The 23,753-nt window shown below is 44.0% G+C and overlaps 1 protein-coding gene across 1 annotated transcript in view; it reads left to right on the forward strand.

Annotated features, from left to right (window-relative positions):
- The window catches only part of CFAP43 (cilia and flagella associated protein 43), a 54,064-nt gene that overhangs the window by 25,422 nt on the left and 4,889 nt on the right, over positions 1–23,753 (forward strand). The window contains exons 12-22 of the mRNA XM_026651140.1: positions 763–969; positions 2,691–2,780; positions 11,250–11,327; positions 12,528–12,653; positions 14,013–14,132; positions 14,218–14,325; positions 15,415–15,501; positions 15,971–16,059; positions 16,521–16,728; positions 17,548–17,660; positions 18,333–18,495. Coding sequence (XP_026506925.1) covers positions 763–969; positions 2,691–2,780; positions 11,250–11,327; positions 12,528–12,653; positions 14,013–14,132; positions 14,218–14,325; positions 15,415–15,501; positions 15,971–16,059; positions 16,521–16,728; positions 17,548–17,660; positions 18,333–18,495 — 1,389 coding nt within the window. The remainder of the gene's footprint in view (positions 1–762; positions 970–2,690; positions 2,781–11,249; positions 11,328–12,527; positions 12,654–14,012; positions 14,133–14,217; positions 14,326–15,414; positions 15,502–15,970; positions 16,060–16,520; positions 16,729–17,547; positions 17,661–18,332; positions 18,496–23,753) is intronic.

The following is a 23,753-nucleotide window of genomic DNA, read 5'->3' on the forward strand; positions in this document are numbered from 1 at the left end:
GTTATCTTGAAACATGCATTTTGAATAGCCTAATTCAACCACTGATTATGTTTCATTCTAGTATAATAGGCATAATAAGAAAGATGCATATTTTTCTTCTTAATAATCCAGTTCTCTTCATTGAGATAAATTATATAGACTGAAGAAAGACTTTATCCACTTAGAATACAGGCTTTTAAAAATCATTATTTGGCCTCTGCTTTGTTTCACACACTTGAAACACTTACTAATTTCATTGGTACTTTATGTGCATATGTACTATATAATGCTGTTCCATTCAGAAGCAATTTTAAGTTTGCAGACTACAGCACTCAAAAGCAGGAAATAAAATTAAGATTGCCCACACAACCTAAACTCTGCTGCCTTGTGTATATGTCTTGTCTTATAGTCTCTAATCATGTATTCACAGGTTAGAAACCAATGTTTGCCTAATTTTTTTAATCTATTTTTGACAGTGTTATTTACAACAGCAGCTTTGCCAGCTGGTATGACGTATCAGAAAAGGCATGGAATAGTTCTAAGAAATCAGAAGAAATGAGCTTTAGCTCCGCCTGCCATTTCCCCCATCTCAGTTAGCATTCGCATGCTTAATAAAACTAGAATGTTGCATTTAGGGCTATTATGAAGGAGGTGTGGTAGTTTACACACACAGTCACACACAGGCACACTTGGTTTTCTGTCTTCTGACTTGTTGGTGAGTGGTGTCCAGTCAAGAAGGATGTGACCCTTTCAGTGTTGCCATTTCCTTGTGTTGTATTTCAGGACATCATTTACAAAGTGAAAACTGCCTTTAATAAGGAGTTTGACACCGTTGCTCGACAGAAGGAGCAGGAGATTGCACGTGTAAAGGAAAGGAACCTGAGGATCCAAGAAATCGTAGAACAGCTCGAACTCCAGGAGGTGGTCTGGGAGCCAGCTCTGACAGATGATGAGATACCAGAGCACGCTCTCACTGTCCAGGATTCAGAGGTAACTGAAAAATAAATTGTTCCCTTTTATCCACTTGTGCAAACTTAGTTCTCTGGTTCTCCATCATTTCAAGCCATTATGTCAGTATAAAGAAAGTGGCCATAAAACTGATGTGTCCATGTACACATTCACCCTTTTTTGTACTCTGCATTACCTTGGATGTTCCAGGTTTTGGTGGAAGATTCTGAATAATTCTGTCTGTAGAGTGGAAAGAAATTTGTAAAAAATCTCTGTAAAAAAGTTACATTTTGTGCTTGTGAAGATGCTAGACTAACATCTCTGGAAAACAAAGCCTTCTGTTTATCCATAGAACATGTACAGCATGGCATGGACAGTAGACTCAGTTACCGTGCCCGGACAACATGCCAAAACCCTGACCTGGAGGGACCACCTCTGTGGCAGAGAGAGCATGGTTTAGTTTCTCTGTTCATCTCTGAGTCCCATACAGTAGTTACCAGTAAGGGTGTTAATTGTGAAGTGGATACCTAGCCACTAGAAACCGGACTGAGATCACTACTTTGTTTCATATACGTCATTGAACAGCCATCAGATGGTAACAATTTTGTTGCTGCAAACCTATGATGGATTGTGATGGGACTTAGAGTGAAAGTCTCTTATGTTGTTTCACACATTTGTTTTTTCAATGTGATGTCTTCATAGGCAATCATTTGCCTTCAGTGCAGTGTCTGAATATATCCCAAATCGGCGGTTTTTGCAGATGCTAGTATCTGTCACTTTGGTGTCAAAGCATAGATAGCATAGTACCTCTAAATTCAATTAGCAAGTTATGAATCATCACAGAATTCCTGGCACACACTACTCTATTAATCTGATCTACACTTTTTCTCTCTGTCTTCTCTCCCAAAATGAGATTTGGTTGCAGGATCCTCTTTCATTTCAGGTTCGTGCATTCCTCTACATCATGTTAGTCCTGGAAACCCACATGACATCACCTTGTTTTGTGTGACATACACACTAGTGGTGGTATTTTTGCCAAATGTAGAATGTACTCAGAGTCCATGGGTTCTAGATCTAGAACAGAACTTGAGCCTTTTAATGTTTGACTTAAGTGTTGCACTATAACTGGAGGCGGAGTAATACAAAACCGTGAAGGTGAGGACACAGGGAGCTTGAATCTACAGCAGATAAAGGAGTCAGTGATGGGATACAAGGAAGGGAGTAATGTTAGTGGTGTGGTTTTACATTAGTTAGATGAGGGAGATGTTCCAGTCCCCTCCATTCCAATACAACTCTACCTCGATATAACGCTGTCCTTGGGAGCCAAAAAATCTTACCGCATTATAGGTGAAACCGCGTTATATCAAACTTACTTTAATCCACCGGAGTGCACAGCCCCGCCCATCCGGAGCGCTGCTTTACCGCGTTATATCCAAATTCGTGTTATATCGGGTTGCGTTATATGGGGTAGTGGTGTACCTCAAAACCCAGATGCATAACATACAAAACACAATCTACAGGAGAAAAAATGGAAAGAGCTTATGTTTTATTAGTGTAGAGCATGGCTTTTGGACTATGCACAGAGAAATCTGTACTGTATATTCACAAGAGAGTGAACATTTTGAGGAGTATTACTTAGAGCAGCGATACAAAGAAATAAGCATGCTAGCCCATATTATTATGTTTTTCTAAAAATTCATTGTCAGTTCTGTGAAAGAACCTACCCAGAGGAAAACCTGAGCTGATTCTCTTTGTCTTCACAGATTAAAGTTGAAAAATACCTTACCCCACAGCAGAGAGCGAAAGCGGAGATGATGGCTAAGATTGAAATGGAAAGACGTCTTGCTGCTCTGGTACTTTTGCTGAAGCAGTATTTTACTTGCTAAATATTCCATTATCTTCCATTTTGTTTAATAATGTTAATTTTGTATCGGTACATTCCACTCACTTAGCATTAGGGAATTATTGCAATTATAGTTAAATATATTACAGTCCAGTTCCTTCACCATCCTTTACAATCAGAACTAAATAGAGACCATAGAATCATAAAATGTCAGGGTTGGAAGGGACCTCAGGAGGTCATCTAGTCCAACCCCCTGCTCAAAGCAGGACCAGTCCCCAACTAAATCAGATCTTATGGAGGAAGGAAGGGTTTAAGTTAGGGGTGCTATTTAAAAAAATATTTAGTGTTGGTGAAAGGTGTCAGCTTGACAGATTTTAAGACTGGATAGTGTTCTAAAAGATATGCTGTAGCTCAATCAAAAGTTATGGGCTTGATGCAGAAATTTTTGGGTGAGGCTTTTTGGCCTGCGTTTTGCAGGATTCAGACTAGATGATCACAATAGTCCCTTCTGGCTTTAAAAAGTATGTATCTGCGCCAGCCTTGAAGAAATATCTGGCCACAGAATAGGTATAACATAGGCAGTGATAATGGAACTTCCCTCACACTAACCTGCCAACACCTTGACCACCTAATAAGAGTAAGTAGGTCATGCCTGTGCATCCATTGACAAAACAGTCCCTAACCTTTCTGTAATTCTTGTTCTTCGAGATGTATTGCTTATGTCCATTCCACATTAGGTGTGTGCACACCGCGTGCATAGTTGCCGGAGTGGTATCTGTCGGGCTGGCTCTAATACCCTCTAATGCTGTGTGCTCATGGGCCAGTATAAGGGGCCCAGCCAGCCCCACACCTTCTCAGTTCCTCCTTGCCAGCTAACTCCAACTGAGGGGAAGGAGGATGGGTCGTGGAATGGACATGAGCAACACATCTCAAAGAAAAATGATGGAAAGGTCAGTAGCTGTTTTTTCTTCTTCGAGTGCTTGCTCATGTCCATTCCATGTTAAGTGACTCCCAAGTGGTACCCAAGGAGGTAGGTTCAGAGTTCATGGACATGTGGTTTGCAACACTGCCCTACCAAATCTGGCATCATCTGTAGCCTGCTGGGTGATGGCATGGTGGGAGGAGAAGGTATGTACTGATGACCAGGTCGCTACCCTGAAAATGTCCTAGATTAGGACCTGGGCCAGAAACTCCGCTGATGAAGCCTGAGCTCTCGTCAAATGAGCAGTCAAGATGGCAGGTGATGAGACATCCACCTACTCATAGCACGTGCAAATGCAGCAAGTGATCCAGGATGAAATTCTCTGGGCTGAAACTAATAGGCCTTTCATCCTGTCTGCTACTGCCACAAAATGCTGCGTGAATTTACGGAATGGCATGGTCCTTTCTATGTAGAAGGCCAGATGTGAAGATGCTCCTCCTCCACATTCTTATGCAGTTCTGGGAAGAAAACTGGCAGAAAAATAGCCTGATTACTATGAAATTGCAAAACCACCTTCGGGAGGAATGCGGAGTGGGGGCAAATTTGTACCTTGTCCTTAAAGAACACCGTATACAGGGGTTCGGATGTAAGGGCCCTGATCTCTGAGACCCTCCTGGCTGAGGTAATCGCTACCAGGAAGCCGGCCTTCCATGATTGATATGACAAAGGGCATGATGGCAGCAACTCAAAGGGAGGGCCCATGGGCCTTGACAGGACCAGGTTTAGGTCCCACGGGGGAATGAGTTCATGAATTTGAGGGTAAAGTCTCTCTGAGCCCTTGAGGAAGCGTATGGACATTTCATGAAAAGAATGACCTACCATCCACCAGAGGGTGGAAGGTGGAAATGGCTGCTAGGTGTACCTTAATCGACGAAGTGGCTAGGCCCTGTTGTTTCAGATGAAGCGGATACTCCAGCATGGACTGGAGAGATGACCTAGCGGGTGAGAGGCCTCGTTGGGATGACCACATGGAAAAACGCTTCCACTTGGCAAGGTAAGTCATTCTAGTATAGGGGTCAGCAACCTACGGCACGCGTGCCAATTTTTCGTGGCACGGGCTGAGCCGCTCAGCCCACCGCCGCTCTGGAGTTCCCGCTGCCGGTTCCTGCCAGCCGGGGTCCCGCTGCGGGTCCAACTCAGCACCCTCTGCTGGCCTGGGGTTCCTTCCCCCAGGCTGGCAGCGGGCTGAGACCCCAGCTGGCAGGATCCGGTGGTGGAAACCCCAGAGCGGCGGCGGGCTGAGCCGCTCAGCCCGCCCCACTCTGGAGTTCCCGCTGCCGGCTCCTGCCAGCCGGGGTCCAGCCACTGGTCTCACTCAGCACCCTCTGCCGGCCTGGGTGAAGGAACCCCAGGCTGGCAGCGGGCAGAGACCTCAGCTGGCAGGAGCTGGGGGCAGAAACCCCAGAGTGGCAGCGGGCTGAGCCATTTGCTGTTCTGGGGTTCTGGCTGCTGGCCCCTCGCCAGCAGGGGTCCCCACCACGCAGCTCCACTCACCTTGCTTCCGGTTGGAGGCTCCCTTGCAGACAGGGTCCAGGCCTCCAGCCCTGCTCAGGCCTACCAGCCACCTACTCCACTCACCTCAGCTGCCAATCTTGGTTTCCAGTCGCTGCTCAGCCTGCTTTCTGGCCTGGAGTCCCAGCAGGCCACCCTGGGCTCTGCTCCTGGCCTTGGATCAGTCCTCTTCATCCTCCCCGCTGTGGCCCACTGTCCCCAGCCTGGGACAGTGAGGGTTGCACACCAGGCAAGAGGGGGTGCAGCTCAGCACCCCCATCTTAAAATTGCTTATCTTAGACCACACTGCGTTTGACCTTGTGCCTGCCTTCTATCGCCATTTTTTTTCCCACTGAGAGTTGAAGGGAACATTTGACAAAATGGCAGCTCCTAAGAAAGCGAAACTAGATGTCTGATCATTTCAGCCTGCTTGGACAGACGCATTTGGATTTATTGAAAAGAAGGACCGTGCTATTTGTGCTTTCTGTTATGAAAGTGTTGTTTGTCGCACATCAAGTGTTCGACGACATTTTGAAATGAAGCATGAGAAAACCTTTCTTGACGAAGCAGACAAGACTGAATCAATCAAAAAGGCAGTAGCAGCCTATGAGAAGCAAAGCAGAGTTTTTAAAAGCTTAAGTGTAAGTAAAAATCAAGCTATAGAAGGAAGTTACAAGATTGCACAGTGAATTGCAAAAAACGGAAAGCCATTTACAGATGGGGAATATATAAAAGAAGTTTTTCTCAGCAGTTCGGAGATTTTGTTCAATGATTTGCCAAATAAAGATACGATCATATCTAGAATAAAAGAACTGCCTGTCTCTGCCAGAACAGTTGAGAGACGCATAAGTGAAATGGCAGAAAACATTAAGGAAAAGCAGACGACTGCATTGAAAGACACAGCAGTGTTTAGTGTTGCAGTTGATGAGAGCGTGGATATAAACGACGTTCCACGTTTGGCAGTTGTTGCAAGATATTGTGCTTCCGATGAAATCCAAGAGGAACTTTGTTGCCTAAAACCCCTGCATGGCACAACAAAGGGGGGAAGATATACTGGAAAGTTTTGTAAACCATTTTGAAGAACGAGGAGTTGACATCAGAAAAATATTTTGTGTGACAACAGATGGTGCTCCTGCCATGGTTGGAAAACAGAAGGGATTTGTAAAGTTACTTGAAGATCAAATTGGCCATCCGACAGTCAAATTTCACTGTATCGTCCATCAAGAAAACCTGTGTGGAAAAATTTCTAATTCAGAGCTTAATAATGTGATGAATACAGTGGTGCGAATTGTGAATTTCCTTGTTGCTCGATCTGCTTTGACTCACAGACAATTTCAAGCACTGCTAGAAGAGATGGACAGTGCTTATAATGACATCCCACTTCACAGCAACATTCGGTGGCTAAGTCGTGGCACGGTTTTGGTGCGCTTTGTAAACTGTTTTGAGGCAATCAAGGCCTTTTTGTCGGAAAAAGAACAAAACTACCCCGAACTGGATGATGACAAATGGCTGTGTAAGCTCATGTTTCTAACTGATATCACTGCTCACCTAAACGAATCAACCTTTGTCTCCAGGGTGCAGGGCAAACAGTTCTGGATCTTTATGAAGCCTGGAAAGCATTTGTTGTGAAACTAGCAGTTTTTTCCAGGGATATTCAAACTTCTACTTTCCGCTACTTCCAACACATAAAAGAGCAATCGACACGTTGCACTGTCAGTGTCAATGAGATTGGAAAGTACATGCAAGAACGGGAATCAGAATTTTCTGACAGATTTCAAGATTTCCAGCGATTTGGCCCAATGCTTTCTTTTCTAATTAAACCTGAAAAGTTCAACGAAAGCGACTTGGATTTGTCTGTATTTCAGTGGATGGGTGTTGAAGATTTTGAAATGCAACTTATTCAGCTAAAAAGCTCAGAATTGTGGACATCAAAGTTTGTGGATCTGCGGAGCGCACTTGAAGCTACCGAGAGAGATCATGGGGCCTCTATTCTGACCTGCTGGACATCCGTGCCAGTGAAATTTAACTGTTTGAAGAAAATTGCATTTGCAATGCTTTCAGCATTTGGATCCACATACCTGTGTGAACAGGTATTTTCACACATGAAATCTGTCCTCTGTCCCTCTCGGACCCAGTTAACAACTGATCACTCAGAAGCCTGTGTGCAGCTTAAAGTATCCAAATACGTGCCAGACATTGGAAAACTCAGCAAGGAAAAGCAAGGACAAGGATCACACCAAACTGATAAGAGCTGCATTTTAATTTAATTTTAAATAAAGCTTCTGAAACATTTTGAAAACCTTGTTTACTTTACATATAACAGTAGTTTGGTTATGTATTATAGACTTATAGAGAGACCTTCTAAAAAGCGTTAAAATGTATTACCGGCACGCGAAGCCTTAAATTAGAGTGTATAATGAAGACTCGGCACACCACTTCTGAAAGGTTGCCGACACCTGTTCTAGTAGATGGTTTCCTACTACCTAGCAATACCTGGTGGACATGCTCCGACCAGCCAGCTCAACCATGGAGCTTCCACATGGTCAGGTGGAGGGCCTTGAGGTTCGGGTGGAGCAATCGGCCGTGATCTTGTGAGATCAGGTCTGGGAGGGGAGGGCATGGCAATGGGGTCACTACTGACATGTCCAATCACGTGCTGAACCGGGGCTGGTGTGGCCACGCTGGGGCTATGAGAGTAACCTTTCTTCTGTCCCGCTTGACTTTGAGTAAGACTTTACGCATGAGAGGAATGGGAGGAAATGCACAGAACAGATGCTTTGTCCAAGGAGGCAGGAAGGCATCTGTGAGCGAGCCTGGGCTGCACCCAGACAGAGAGCAAAACTGTTGTCTCTTTCTGTTTTGCTTGATTGTGAACATGTCTATGAGGGGAGTCCCTCACGAATGGAAGATGATCCTGGCTATATCAGGGCAAAGGAACCACTCGTGGTGAGAGGAGAAAGATCTGCTGAGGTGATTTTCCAGATTGTTCTGGGCTCCCAGAAGGTGAGACGCTTCAAGCTGGATTGAGTGCTTCACACAGAATTCTCACAAGCGAATAACCTCTTAACAGAGTGGGAAAGAGCGTGCACCTCCCTGCCTGGTGTTGTAAAACATGGCTGCCGTGTTGTCCATAAGAACTTGCACAATCTTGCCTGCAATCTGGGGTAAAAACACCTGGCGTGCTAGGCAGACCACTCTGAGCTCTCTGACATTTATGGCCAGGAGAGCTCCTCCTGGGACCACAGACCTTGAGTCCTGAGGTGCTCAAGGTGAGCCCCCCAATCTAGCTCGGGTGCATTCGGGATACTGAGTTTTGGAGACTGATGAAGGGAATGCCCAAGCCTACCGACCAGGGATCCCTTCACCAGTCGAGGGAGGTGAGGACTGGGACAGGAACTGTAAGCACCAAGTCCAAATGGTGATGGCTCAGTGAGTATACCGAGGACAGCCAAGCTAGAAGGGGTCTGAGGTGTGGGCTCGCGTGTTGCACAATGTATGTGCATGTGGCCATGTGACCTAAAAGCTTGAGGCAGAAATGAGCTGTCGTGACAGGGTGGGCCTTGACCTGCTATATCAGAGATGACATTGTCTGAAAGCGAGCCTCTGGGAGGAAGGCTCTGCCCCAGGTGGAATCGAGCACTGCACCAATAAACTCTATCCTCTGGATGGGAACAAGAGGTGACTTCTGCTCATTTATCAATAGCCCCAGGGCTCAGAAGGTAGCTTGGATCAGGCAGATGCTGGCTGTCATGTAGGCCTTGGACCAGCACTTGATCAGCCAGTCATCGAAGAAAGGGCAGATACGTACCCCTCACCTCTGAGGAAGCCTCCACCACTGCCATGCATTTTGTGAAAACCTGAGGGGCTGCTGACAGGCCGAAGCGGAGGACGATGAATTAGCAGTGGGTCAGATTCACAATGAACCTGAGGAACCTTCTGTGGCCCTGAAAAATGAAGATGTGGAAATAGGCATCTTTCAAGTCGTGGGAAGAGTACCAGTCCCCTGGATCCAGGGAGGGAATAATGGAGACCAGGGAGACCATGCGGAACTTCAGTTTCTTTAGATAATTGTTGAAGCAATGCAGGTCTAAGATGGGTCAGAGACCCCCTTTGGCCTTCAGGATTAGAAAATAATGGGAGAAAACCCTTTCCCTCTCAAGTTCTGAGGCATCTCCTCCATGACCCCTAGGAGGGCTTGCACCTCCTGGACTAGAAGTTGCTCATGAGGAGGATCCCTGAAGAGGTACTGGGAGGGTGGAAGAAAACTGAAGGGTGTAACCTTCCTCCACTATACTCAGCACCCAATGGTCCAAGATTATGAGGGACCATGCTGGGCTTAAGTAGGAGAGTCAGTGTGAAAACAAAGGGGAGGCAGGATCTGGGATGTGAAGTGACATAACGCCCTCAGGCGCCCCTTCAGAAGTTGTGCTTGGAGTCTCCTGGATATCTGTGAGGGTTCAGTAGAGAGGCTGAAGTGGATGGGGGCGGTTGCCTGTGTTTATAATCCCTGCTTCATTTCTTAAACAGGTCCTGACGTGGTGGCGGAGACGAGAAGCTGACTGGTTGCTGAGATCTGAAGTGCTTCCTCAAAGGTGTTGGATCACAAAGGCACAAAATCTTGAGGGTGGCCCTAGAGTCCTTCAGGCCGTGGAGCTTTGTGTCTGCCTGTTCAGAGAACAGGGAAGTTACCTCAAACGGGAGGTCCTGAATGGACAGCTGAATGTCCAGTGGTAGATCCAAGGATTAGAGCCAAGAGCACCTTCGCATGACTACCGCCGATGCCATAGTTCTGCCAGCCATGTCAGCTGTGTTTAGGGCCACCTGGAGGGGAGGGCTGGCTATAAGCCCTCTCTTCCTCCACAAGACTGCAGAAGTCCTGTCTGGACTCCTGGGGCAGTGAATCCTTGAATTTTGACAGGGAGTCCCAGACATTATAGTTGTACCTTCCTAGCAATGTCTGCAGGTTGGAAATGCAGAACTGTAACCCCCCAGTAGGATAAATCTTTCTACCAAACAGGTCCAGCTTCTTTGAATCCTTCGCCTTGGGGGCTGCACCCCGCAGCCGTTGCCTGTCTCTGTCGTTGGCTGCTACAACCACAAGGGATCCGTGAAGGGGAAGGGAATATAGGTACCCATACCCTTTGGCAGCAACAAAGTACTTTTTCTCTGCTCTTTTTGAAGTGGGGGGCAGAGAGGATGGGGTCTGCCATTGGTTTCTGACTGGACCCATAACAGTCTTGTTGAGGGGTAGGGCCACTGCGGCCAAGATGTCTCATGCTCTGGAAGGATTCTTTAAGCACCTCCACTTCCAGCCCTAGGTTCAGAGCCACCCTTTACAATAGCTCTTGGTGAGCTCTGAAGATGCCCTGAGGCGTCAACCCGCTCAACCCCAACTGCTTCATTTGGGGAGAAAGAGGCCTGCACTGGTGGGGGCCTTCCCCCTCTTCTTCTGCACTGACCACATCATGTAGTCCAAGTCCTGAATATTGGTACTGGGCTCGGTACCGAAGTCTGGGTCGGGTGCTGGTCAGTGTGACAGAGGAGCCCTTCTCTCAGACACCACTGAGTATGAGCATCTGAAAAGCAGACCCGGTACTGAGGGGAAAACCCCATGGATTCCAAAAAGGCCATTGAACCTGCATAGCCCACTGTCCACTGGGCCAAGCGCCAGGAAGGACGCCTTCACCAGGATCTGTTGGATGCCACTGAGGAAAAAAATCTCCAGCGACTGTGCACGCCTGACATGGAATGGAAATGAGCAAACAATCTAAGAAGAACATCCCTTCTGAAAAAACTAGGGTGCCCATTGTAGTGATAGTTGCTTGATAAATGGGCATCTGTCCACCAAAAAATCAGACTGAGATTGCTAGTGTATTTCACATAGGTCAGCATTTCATTCACTGGCGACATATCACAGATTCTCATTGGCACCGTAGAGGTGAAAGGCTTATGCCATCCAAGTACCCTGTTCTGCAGCATTTTCATTTCATTTGTTATCTTTTCCAGAACAGTGCAAGACAACGTGCCCTTTATGACATGATGAGTGGGGTCCTAGAAATCAAAAAGGAAGACATCTTGAAGATAGTGAGTTGTTTCTCTCATTTGATTTAAAGTAACAGTTGTTGTGATTAGAACTGAATAAAATTCACCATTTTTGAATTCTAACTGGAATTCCCAAGTATTTTAAAAGGAGAGAAATGGTGAAAATTTGCCTTAAGCACCACTCCTGAGAAAATGTTTTGTCATAAGAATAGTGTTGAAAGAGAAAACCTTTGATCTTTTTGTATAAATATGAATTTTCACTAGCAGTGCAAATATTTCTAAAGGATTAAGCAATGGAACAAGATAACCCAAGAGGTTGTGGAACTCTTATAATTGGAGCTATTCCAGGTGAGACTACACCTTGCTAACAGGGATGATTTAGGGACATTGAATCAGTCCTTCCACTGTACAGGAGAATGGATGGGAAGATCAATCCACTATAGTTCCCTTTCAAATCAGATGATTCTAGGAGACCCAGATTAAGCAGTGACCATAGGAATTTAGTGTGTCGGCTTCATTTGCTTCAGAGGTGACGTGGTAGTGCTGTAGAGTGAGTAGCAAGTATAGATACCTGACTTCTTTAATGGCTATTTCCAAAATGGGTTTTGGCCTTGATCTTAGGAGAGGCTGCTTCGCTCTACCTTCTACAGCAAAAGAAGCCTGATGCAATGATAGAGGGAGAAAACATCTGCTGTCAAAGTAAAATGGTGCTCTAGAGTGAAAAGGTAAAAGAGACCCAAGTACTCTGTCTAAAGCTGATGTGTTTTCAGGAAATGAAAGTTCATCTTGGCTTAGGAGTTAATTAAGGGATTTGTAATGGAAAAACTGATCTTTTAGCAATAATAGTAGTACTGAGCTTGCCGTAAAATTTCACTTGTATTTTATTGTACCTGACGATTTTTTGAGAGAGAATGAAAGCAAAAATGGCCATGTTACGCACACCATAACCATTGGTGCTGCTAGGAGGTGTAGTTAGTGCTCCATCCCATGCAGGTGCTGCAGGTTCAACACCGGTGTTACTCCAGGAAGTCAAGGACCATAAAATAGGGCCAAATCAGAGAAGCAGAGATATACAATCTTTGGGCCCAAGGCTTGTGTAGTTCTTCCAGCTGCTACTAAGATGAAGCTCAGAATAAACTTTGGGAGGTTTATTACTGAGGTGCTGTAGGTTCTTTTCCTCGGTGATCTTTAATGGAGAATTGATGTTGCTCATGAATTGTATGGCTGTTTTGATATCTTCAGGAGATTCCCGCACCTCCTTTTGTTTCTAAACCTGATGCCCTTTGGAATGAAGAAGAAAAGAAAGTATTCAAGGAATATGAGAAAAAAGTTAAGGAGCTGAATGAAGAAAGGGAAAAATACAGAAAGGTAAAATAAAATGAGACGGGTGATTTTGTTCAGGGTCCTTAAACACAGTTTCTTATTTTTCTCGGGATTTATTGATATGACCTCACCTCGGTTTCTTAAGGGAGGAAAAACCAGATTTATTTTAATAAAAATGCCAATAGGTGTTAAAAATTAACAAAGTTACCTGTGAAGCCCCAACTTAAAGAAGAAAAGATGAGGTTTACCTGTGATAACTAGCACATTCCAAGTCTGATTAAACTGCTTTATTGCTTTCCATCACAAATGTACAAATATTTCCAGAAAGATGTTTGGAATTCCATTAACAGAGCTGCAGGGCATGAGGATATCAGATGCACAGAATTTCACAATTTTTATTCTTCAAAGAGGAATTTGGGCAGCAGAACAGTCAGCCTTGCCACACCCTCATTCCAAATGTGTCATTTGTTGGGCCCTTTTGGCTGAAAGATCCTTTCTTTTTCTACTATCTTATAACATTGTCTCTGATACTTTTTACTCCAATACAACTTTTATGTGGTGGTGGAAATAAAGGGCTTGATCCTATGAAGCGCTGCACACTCCAATACCCATCATGCCTGGTTTAAACAAATCTGGGCTCCTTCTGTCTGTAATACTATCAATAATGTAATGATTCCCCAGAATTTAGCTGAATTTGATGGTTCAAAATAGAACCTAGCTAATTCTGAAACAGCTTTCTCAGCTCAGTAGTGCTAACTGGAATAAAAACTAATCTTTGGGTTATATTTTCAAGTGCCTAAGTGATGTAGGCTCCTGAGTCCCATTTTTAGGCTCCTCAGTTTCATTGCAAGTCAATGGTCAAAGGTATTTTACGTAATCTCTTTTTAAACAATAAAATAAAAAACCTATAGCCACACACTTTAAAGTTTTGATTTAAATAACTAGGTTTGGGTCTGATTCTCAGCTCCCATTAACTTCAGCAGGAGTAGAAGGAACTCAGCACCTCACAAGACGGTCCCTATATTGTCAGACCAGCATGACTAAAATTTGTTTTTTTGTAAACCTTGGATTTCCACCTGAGCAGAAGATAGTCAAGCTGGCATTCATGGCTTCTGAAGAGGAATGGTCTAATGATGTACATAAATGAGCCATTGTCAATTTTTATTGTCTGTTTTCTAGATATGTCATCACTGTATTATATTATTTATTTATTTACTTTATTTATTTGTATTGTGGTAGAACCTAGGAGCACCAGTCACGGACCAGAGTGGCACTGTACAAACATAGAACACAAAGACGGTCCCTACCCAAGTGCTCACTAGCTGTGCATCTCTCCACCCCTCACACATTTAAGTATGCACATTCTTTTAGCTTTAATACTCCTCCTTCCCCTTTGCCCCCCAGACACTAGAAACTGAATTGAAGAAACTTCAAACCTCCATTCAGGAAACAACACAAACTTTTGATGACACCGTAAGCAAGCTCTTTGAGCGGAAAGTTAAATCAGAGATGGTCATATACCAGGTAAGGCAGAGATCTTGGATTTCTTATCTCCATCTCCAAGCCACAAGAGTGTTGATCTTTCTTTCTCCTTACAATCTTTCCACAGGAGGAACTCAAAATAAACAACCTCCTTTACTCTTTGCTGTTGGATGAAGAGCTGAGCACAAGAGAAGCCGGACTGAATCACTTCCTTGACAAGAAGCGGAAGGAGAAGGTGAGTCCAGTACTTGGACTGTAAGACTCCAACTATTTGCATATGGAACCTGCTCTTTACAAATAAAAATGTTGCCCAAGCTGCTACAAATAATTTCCCCCATGATTTACACAGCCCTTGATCTATTTTTTTTATAAGGGTGGCAGAAGACTCCTGTAATAAAGACACATCTTCTTGGGTATACACTTCTCCCAGCTTGTCTGGAATTACATGTGTAAATTTCCATACCCTGAGGAAAGCATGCCACTATCTGTCAAATACACAATTTTAGTATCCTGTGGCAGTCTATAATCTGTCTGGTAGCACTGATAATGCCTTTGCTACAAGAACCTTGCACAAAAGGATATCTAATGTTGCCGTCTTTCTTAAAGAAGAAAGTGGTAAATTTGGAGAAATTTGAATTAATTTCCTGGAACTGAAGTTGTCGGGGTTTGCCCACCACTGACGAGCCATGCATAAGCCAACATAGTGACTGGAGTTCAAAACAAACGGGTTTCTGCACTTATACACAAGTATATTCAGGACTACAAATGTTCTAGAATGAAAATTCTGACTGCTTTGTCCTGGAAGCTCACCTATTAATCTGTTGTTGGACCAGTTCTACAGACGTGCAAACCTAGGGACCTCTTGCACTAGTTGATCTCACCTGTCATGCTATTCAGGGAGAGAGGCAGACTCTCAGGTAGCTAGGGACCACTGTCAACACATTACATTGCATCCTGAATTGCATAGTAAGCCATTGCAGTCTATAGAGCACTTGAATCATGTGCTTCTTATGACCAACCTCATTAAGCAGTTGGGTAGCTAAATTTTGCACCTGCTGACCCTTCTGTGTGGTCTTTATAGGTAGCCCCATATAGAAAGCCTCGCAGGAATCCAATTTAGAGATCAGACAGGCACATGACATATTGAGTGCTGTCTGTGTTGTCTGCTTAGGAGCATGTTACACCAGAGGTGAATTTAACCCAATTGTTGTATCTTAAGCTGAGAAAAGACGTCTCTTCAGCATGTGTAATATGTTTGAATAGCATTCCAACAGCTGTGTTTACTTTCAGTTCTGTTACTGAAATCCATCTGGTTTTGTTACAGCTCAGTACTTCAGAGGAGGTCCAGGTTGTACGAGCACAAGTTGATGCTTACAGAGAGACCTATGACAACTTAGTAGCTGAAGACAAAGTAAGAGTCTTAGTCATATGTTCAAGCAGATGCAATTGCAGAAAAAATAAAAAGAGGTTCAGTGCTACTCCTCCTCCAGAATATACAGTATTTAGGCCCCAGTTCAGTAGCACACTTAAGCACGTGAGTAGTTCCATACGGATTGATGAAACACTGAAGTCAATGGGAATACTCAGATGCTTAAGTTCTTGGCTAAATCAGAATCAGGCCTTAGTAAGTTTCTTGGGCAAGGACTGTATCTCTTGCAAAGTGCCAAGTCCACTGTCTATGCTTAACTTGCTAGTCTCACTTTTTGTAGACACTTCTCTGTGTTTTAAAAAGCACAGCAGACATGGTAAATTGTCATCTCTGAGAGAGGCAATCTATGAAATAGCCCGACTCCACCTAGCACCTTTTAGCATGCCTCATCATTAGTCTGTATTTCTAGGATAGTGCATGCGGATGTTTTGCTGTGTTTTTTTCCTGCTAGATTCTGGAACGTGGCTTTAAAAAGGAATTTTCTGATGTTCCGGTGCATCACATTGATCATCTTTTCAAACTTTACAAACGCCGACCAAGGTAAAATTCCCCTTTGACTCAAACCATTTTCTACATGTTATTATTTTTATCTTTATGATGGGAGGGGAGATTCTATTTTCTAAGCTCTGTGAAGTATTTTAGTTAGCAGTAGGCCATTGATTACTAACCTGTTTTTAAAACTGCACCTCTGTAATGACGATGGTCATTAACCATTATTGATGATCAGCTATCATATGGATGACTGACAGACATTTTAAAGCAATCTTCTCCTCTACCCACATTACATATGCTATTTAAAATGTGATTATAATAATTAATAAATAACCACCCAAAACATGTCTTTTTATGTGTTTTAAATAATATTTCCTGGTTGCATGCTGCAAGAGATTAAGAGAGTGATGTGAAGTGTTTTTAGTGCTACAAGACCTTGTTCTATGTAGCAAGTAAGAAGAAAGATAAAATATTTATTTTACTATGTATGCCATGGTTGATGACACCAGAGCCCAGAAGATCAAGATGCACCTTGACACTGCTAACCCTTATGGAGATCGGCCAGGCTCAGCCAGAGCTTACAAAGAGGCACTCGCCCATTTAATGAAAGCCATAGATGAAATGGATGACCCTGAAAACATGCCTGAGGGATTAGACCTGCCTGTCTGGGAACGTTTCTGTTTGGCTAGACGAACAAAAGTGGAAGGCGAACAGCTGGTACGTCAAGTGATTTCCATCAGGTTTATTTTGCTGTTGATTTACTGTTTGGAATATACTCTTTGATGCTTTGGGATCTTAACCCAGTGCATCAAGTTCTGAGGACTAAGCAAGTGGCAGCACAGTGTAGGTGATCTGTGAGTCCCTAGCTCACTTCCAGAGTGTAGTAGTCATCACTCTTTAGCAAAGCTCCCTCTTCCAGCAGATACAGAGCAGTATGAATGGCTTCCGAGGAAGCCACATCCTGCTCTCCTCTAAAGAAAGTAAGTGGGAAGTAGGAGCTGTCTCAAAGGATCCCTTCTCATTCTTCTTCCCCATCCCCACCAAAACAAAAGCAAATCATCAAGGTATTTTATACCATTCTGCATCTGTAACCTACATGTACATCTGCTGCATTTGTTTACCCTGATGAACGCTTCTTCCTTCCTAAAGCATCAAGAGCAAATCCTAATAACATGTTGATAGAAAGCCCTGTTACCCTATTAATTGAGGTTAATGTCACCAAGATGTAAACCTTAAATATCCAAAGATGTAGCTAAGATCCATTTTGCTTTGCTGAAGTGAGAAGGAAATGAGACCTTCCTTTCAAAGGAACAAAATATGCATCAGTAAAGGGTAAACTTTCCAAGTGCAGGTAAGGACTAAAACTGTGGACTTGCATGGACTTTAATGGGAGTCAGGAAGGTAGCTTGCTCCCTCATCCAGCTCTTAAAAATCTGTTCTTGTGAAGAATGAGCAAAAGTCTGTCTACCATTAAAGGTTTTCTTCTACATTTGCAAAGTTCAGTGTGTTCAAGCAGTTGTGATGTTGTTTGCTTAGGTGAAACGGAAAGCCCTGACGCTAGCGGAGATGCAGGCCTTTCTCCAGAAAAGGATGGATGATGATGAGAAGATAAGGATGGACATTGAAAAAATTTTAAATGAACTCAATATGTAATTTTGCTTATTATTCTTACATTCACATTCATCTACACTTTAGCACTCTGCTGACACAGAATTAAAAGTCTAGTGAGAAGTGTACAGTTCTGTACTGTATCACACTTTTCTCTAAAACTCATCTAAGAGACGTAGAGCCCAATTCTGAAAGAGCGTTGACTTCAATGAGAGGTTCAAACGCGTAACGCTGTATTTTTCTTATTCTATCAGCTACTACTACACCATCTGGTTCTCATCACCTTTTAGATGAGAGTGTTATTTGGGAACAAACTCCAAGAAGATAGTTTATACAAAAAGAAATGTACTTGACTAGGGTGGGGGAGGTTTCTGTGATTCCTTTACAATTATTGATAAAGTTTTTGTTTGTTCAGTAGCGGCTTTCTCCCTTTTAAATTCTGCTTGACCTGGCAGGGAAGACAAAACACAGTCTATATGGAAAGAAGCACTCACTGTAGGAGCAAATAAGAGAAAACAGGGTGTGAGGGAGAAAACGCTTGCTGAAACATGCATTTGGTCATTAGCAAACACAAAGAATTATGAAAATTGGAGTGACCCTTTTTGGTTTTCAGATGATTTCCTAATCTTTCTGTTACCCTCTGAGCATAGAGATTTAAAATACAAGCATTTTATCAATCACTAAAAACTGCTATTGGTTCTCTGCAATTTTAGGCTACGAGAGGAGAAGATGAGGTTTCAACTGGATTTGACTATCCAATTTCTGCTTAAACAAGGACAGGTGGAATTGGAGAGTGCTGCTGAGCTAATACCAGATTATACTGACGCTATTCTCCTTCACAAGAGTGTTATTGAAGAACTGAATTGCACAATCCGGGTAATTTACATTTTCTGGAGGAAATTAAGGGCTTTAAATGAATGGATTTTCCTTTGGAGACAGCAGCTTTTATCTAGTTTGACATTGCTGTAATACATGATTTAATCTCTTTTAATGCACTACCATATACCAATGGGCTCAATTGTCATCTTCGTTTTGGAAGGTCCTTGAAGCTATTATGAGTTCTGTAACATCTCTAATATAAAGGCTACTATCCTGAGCACTGATCAATGACATCCTGATCAGTGGAAAGGCAGCATCTTTAAGCACTATGTCCATTCTGTACATGGTGTATATAGAGAATTAACATCCTATACACCACTCCTACATTCCCCAGTTGTGCGGTCATGTCAGGTAACTGAATGTTGGGTTACAGTGAAACTTCCAAAAATTAAGTGATTCTCCTTTAATATAAAGGTGAAATTGTGGGATCATACATGGCACATTTCATTTTTTCATCTCACAGTAAAGGTTATTTTCTTGCCATCCCAGCTGCATAAAAATTTGCTTTTTATTTCTACCGCATACAACCTTCAGTGGTAACTGCAAAATACCTGACACTGGGAGAGGCTCAAATAGAGGGAAGATGCTTAGGCCCACGTTTTTAAAGGTATTTATGCATTGCTATGCTCACCATTGCAATGCCTACCTGATTTAGGAGCCTCAATGTCATTTCCAAAAAGGATTTAGGCACTTAGGAGCTAAAATTCCATTGACAGTTGATGGGATTTAGGTGCCCAAATCACCTTTGAGACTGACAGGCTCCTAAATTAGTTAGGTGTATTGCAAGGCTGAGCTCAGCAGTGCCTAAATACCTTTAAAAACCTGGGCCGTAGCACTTTATATAAGGTGGGAGAACAGACAGGTATTGACTGCAGTTTGTTTCACCCTCATCTGTGATACAAGGCTTAAGCAGTAGCGTTAATTTAAAGTGTCAGCAAAAGGCAACAAGTGCCATAAAAAAGAACATAAGAATGGCCATACTGGGTCAGACCAATGGTCCATCTAGCCCAGTATCCTCTCTTCTGACTTCTGGCCAAAGCCACATGCTTCAGAGGGAATGAGCAGAACAAGGCAGTCATAGATTCATAGATTCTAGGATTCTAGGACTGGAAGGGACCTCGAGAGGTCATCGAGTCCAGTCCCCTGCCCGCATGGCAGGACCAAATACTTCTAGACCATCCCTGATAGACATTTATCTAACCTACTCTTAAATATCTCCAGAGATGGAGATTCCACAACCTCCCTAGGCAATTTATTCCAGTGTTTAACCACCCTGACAGTTAGGAACTTTTTCCTAATGTCCAACCTAGACCTCCCTTGCTGCAGTTTAAGCCCATTGCTTCTTGTTCTATCCTCAGAGGCTAAGGTGAACAAGTTTTCTCCCTCCTCCTTATGACACCCTTTTAGATACCTGAAAACTGCTATCATGTCCCCTCTCAGTCTTCTCTTTTCCAAACTAAACAAACCCAATTCTTTCAGCCTTCCTTCATAGGTCATGTTCTCAAGACCTTTAATCATTCTTGTTGCTCTTCTCTGGACCCTTTCCAATTTCTCCACATCTTTCTTGAAATGCGGTGCCCAGAACTGGACACAATACTCCAGCTGAGGCCTAACCAGAGCAGAGTAGAGCGGAAGAATGACTTCTCGTCTCTTGCTCACAACACACCTGTTAATACATCCCAGAATCACGTTTGCTTTTTTTGCAACAGCATCACACTGTTGACTCATATTTAGCTTGTGGTCCACTATAACCCCTAGATCCCTTTCTGCCGTACTCCTTCCTAGACAGTCTCTTCCCATTCTGTATGTGTGAAACTGATTTTTTCTTCCTAAGTGGAGCACTTTGCATTTGTCTTTGTTAAACTTCATCCTGTTTAACTCAGACCATTTCTCCAATTTGTCCAGATCATTTTGAATTATGACCCTGTCCTCCAAAGCAGTTGCAATCCCTCCCAGTTTGGTATCATCCGCAAACTTAATAATCGTACTTTCTATACCAATATCTAAGTCGTTAATGAAGATATTGAACAGAGCCGGTCCCAAAACAGACCCCTGCGGAACCCCACTCGTTATGCCTTTCCAGCAGGATTGGGAACCATTAATAACAACTCTCTGAGTACGGTTATCCAGCCAGTTATGCACCCACCTTATAGTAGCCCCATCTAAATTGTATTTGCCTAGTTTGTCGATAAGAATATCATGCGAGACCGTATCAAATGCCTTACTAAAGTCTAGGTATACCACATCCACAGCTTCTCCCTTATCCACAAGACTCGTTATCGTATCGAAGAAAGCTAGCAGATTGGTTTGACATGATTTGTTCTTTACAAATCCATGCTGGCTGTTCCCTATCACCTTACCACCTTCCAAATGTTTGCAGATGATTTCCTTAATTACTTGCTCCATTATCTTCCCTGGCACAGAAGTTAAACTAACTGGTCTGTAGTTTCCTGGGTTGTTTTTATTTCCCTTTTTATAGATGGGCACTATATTTGCCCTTTTCCAGTCTTCTGGAATCTCTCCCGTCTCCCATGATTTTCCAAAGATAATAGCTAGAGGCTCAGATACCTCCTCTATTAGCTCCTTGAGTATTCTAGGATGCATTTCATCAGGCCCTGGTGACTTGCAGGCATCTAACTTTTCTAAGTGATTTTTAACTTGTTCTTTTTTTATTTTATCTGCTAAACCTACCCCCTTCCCATTAGCATTCACTAGGTTAGGCATTCCCTCAGACTTCTCGGTGAAGACCGAAACAAAGAAGTCATTAAGCATCTCTGCCATTTCCAAGTTTCCTGTTACTGTTTCTCCCTCTTCACTAAGCAGTGGGCCTACCCTGTCTTTGGTCTTCCTCTTGGTTCTAATGTATTGATAAAAAGTCTTCTTGTTCCCCTTTATTCCCTTAGCTAGTTTGAGCTCATTTTGTGCCTTTGCCTTTCTAATCTTGCCCCTGCATTCCTGTGTTGTTTGCCTATATTCATCCTTCGTAATCTGTCCTAGTTTCCATTTTTTATATGACTCCTTTTTATTTTTTAGATCATGCAAGATCTCGTGGTTAAGCCAAGGTGGTCTTTTGCCACATTTTCTATCTTTCCTAACCATCGGAATAGCTTGCTTTTGGGCCCTTAATAGTGTCCCTTTGAAAAACTGCCAACTCTCCTCAGTTGTTTTTCCCCTCAGTCTTGATTCCCATGGGACCTTACCTATCAGCTCTCTGAGCTTACCAAAATCCGCCTTCCTGAAATCCATTGTCTCTATTTTGCTGTTCTCCCTTCTACCCTTCCTTAGAATTGCAAACTCTATGATTTCATGATCACTTTCACCCAAGCTGCCTTCTACTTTCAAATTCTCAACGAGTTCCTCCCTATTGGTTAAAATCAAGTCTAGAACAGCTTCCCCCCTAGTAGCTTTTTCAACCTTCTGAAATAAAAAGTTGTCTGCAATGCAGTCCAAGAATTTGTTGGATGGTCTGTGCCCCGCTGTGTTATTTTCCCAACATATATCCGGATAGTTGATAGAAGTCCCCCATCACCACCAAATCTTGGGCTTTGGATGATTTTTAGTTGTTTAAAAAAAGCTTCATCCACCTCTTCCACCTGGTTAGGTGGCCTGTAGTAGACTCCTAGCATGACATCACACTTGTTTTTTACCCCTTTTAGCCTAACCCAGAGACTCTCAACACTTCCGTCTCCTATGTCCATCTCTACCTCAGTCCAAGTGTGTACATTTTTAATATATAAGGCAACACCTCCTCCCTTTTTCCCCTGTCTATCCTTCCTGAGCAAGCTGTATCCATCCACACCAACATTCCAATCATGTGTATTATCCCACCAAGTTTCAGTGATGCCAACAATGTCATAGTTGTATTTATTTATTAGCACTTCCAGTTCTTCCTGCTTATTACCCATACTTCTCGCATTTGTATATAGGCATCTAAGATACTGGTTTGATCTTTCCTCCCGGTTTTCTCCTGACCCTCCTTTCTCTCTGCCAATATAGCCCACACTCCCTCTCGTTTCCGACCCATCTCCCAGGTCTCCATGTTCCCCACTTACCTGCGGGCTTTGCTCACCTGTCCCCGTCGAACCTAGTTTAAAGCCCTCCTCACTAGGTTAGCCAGTCTGTGTCCAAATAGGGTCTTTCCCCTCCTCGAAAGGTGAACGCCATCTCTGCCTAGCAGTCCTTCCTCAAATAGCATCCCGTGGTCTAGGAAGCCAAAGCCCTCCTGGCGACACCATCTTCGCAGCCAGGCATTCACCTCCATGATGCATCTGTCTCTGCCCGGGCCCCTACCTTTGACAGGAAGAATCGAAGAGAATACCACCTGCGCTCCAAACTCCTTCACCCGTACTCCCAGAGCCCTGTAGTCACTCTTGATCCGCTCAGTGTCACACCGCGCAGTATCATTCGTGCCCACATGGATGAGTAGCATGGGGTAGTAGTCAGAGGGCTGGATAATCCTCGACAATGCCTCCGTAATGTCTCGGATACGGGCTCCCGGCAGGCAGCATACCTCCCGAGATGAAATGTCAGGGCGACAGATGGGCGCCTCTGTCCCCCTCAGCAGAGAGTCTCCGACCACCACTACCCTACGTTTCCTATTCGCAGTGGTGGCAGCAGACCTTCCAGCCTTAGGGGTACGAGGCTTCTCCTCCTTTACTGTAGGGGGTGATGCCTTCTTTCCTGTATCAAGAAGAGCATAACGGTTACCTATTACCACAGCGGGAGGGTTCGGAGCAGGGGTGGAGCACTGCCTGCTGCCAGAAGTAACCAGCTGCCAGTGTCCACCCTGAGCCATCTCCTCCTCCACCAGTGGTGTATCAGCAATCCTGTGTACTGGGACAGCTACCTCAGCTGTCTCCACATGGACACTGTCCAGGAATTGCTCGTGGATTCGGATGCTTCTCAACCTAGCCACCTCCTCCTGTAGTTCTCCCACCTGCTGCCTGAGAGATTCCACCAGCAGGCACCTTTCACATTGGATGGTCCCCCCAGCCTGGATATCAGTAAGTGGAAATTGCAAGTTACAGTCTCTGCAAAACCACACCAGGATCTGGGTAGAAGCATCCATGCTCAGGCGCTCTGTCTGGCTACAGGCGCAGGTGGAGGAGACAGAAGCAGTGCTGGCACAGGTGTTGCGGGTCTTCCTAACCATCGTAAGCCTCCCTCTGTCAAACTCCCGTCTGCAGCCCCCTGTCCGCCCAAACGGGGGCTGTATTGCTCCTCCTTCACCTGGAGAACTCCCTTGCGAAACTCCC

The sequence above is a fragment of the Terrapene carolina genome, unplaced genomic scaffold (genome assembly GCF_002925995.2).
Source record: "Terrapene carolina triunguis isolate 2854851 unplaced genomic scaffold, T_m_triunguis-2.0 Scaffold95, whole genome shotgun sequence".
Taxonomy (NCBI): Eukaryota; Metazoa; Chordata; order Testudines; family Emydidae; genus Terrapene; species Terrapene triunguis.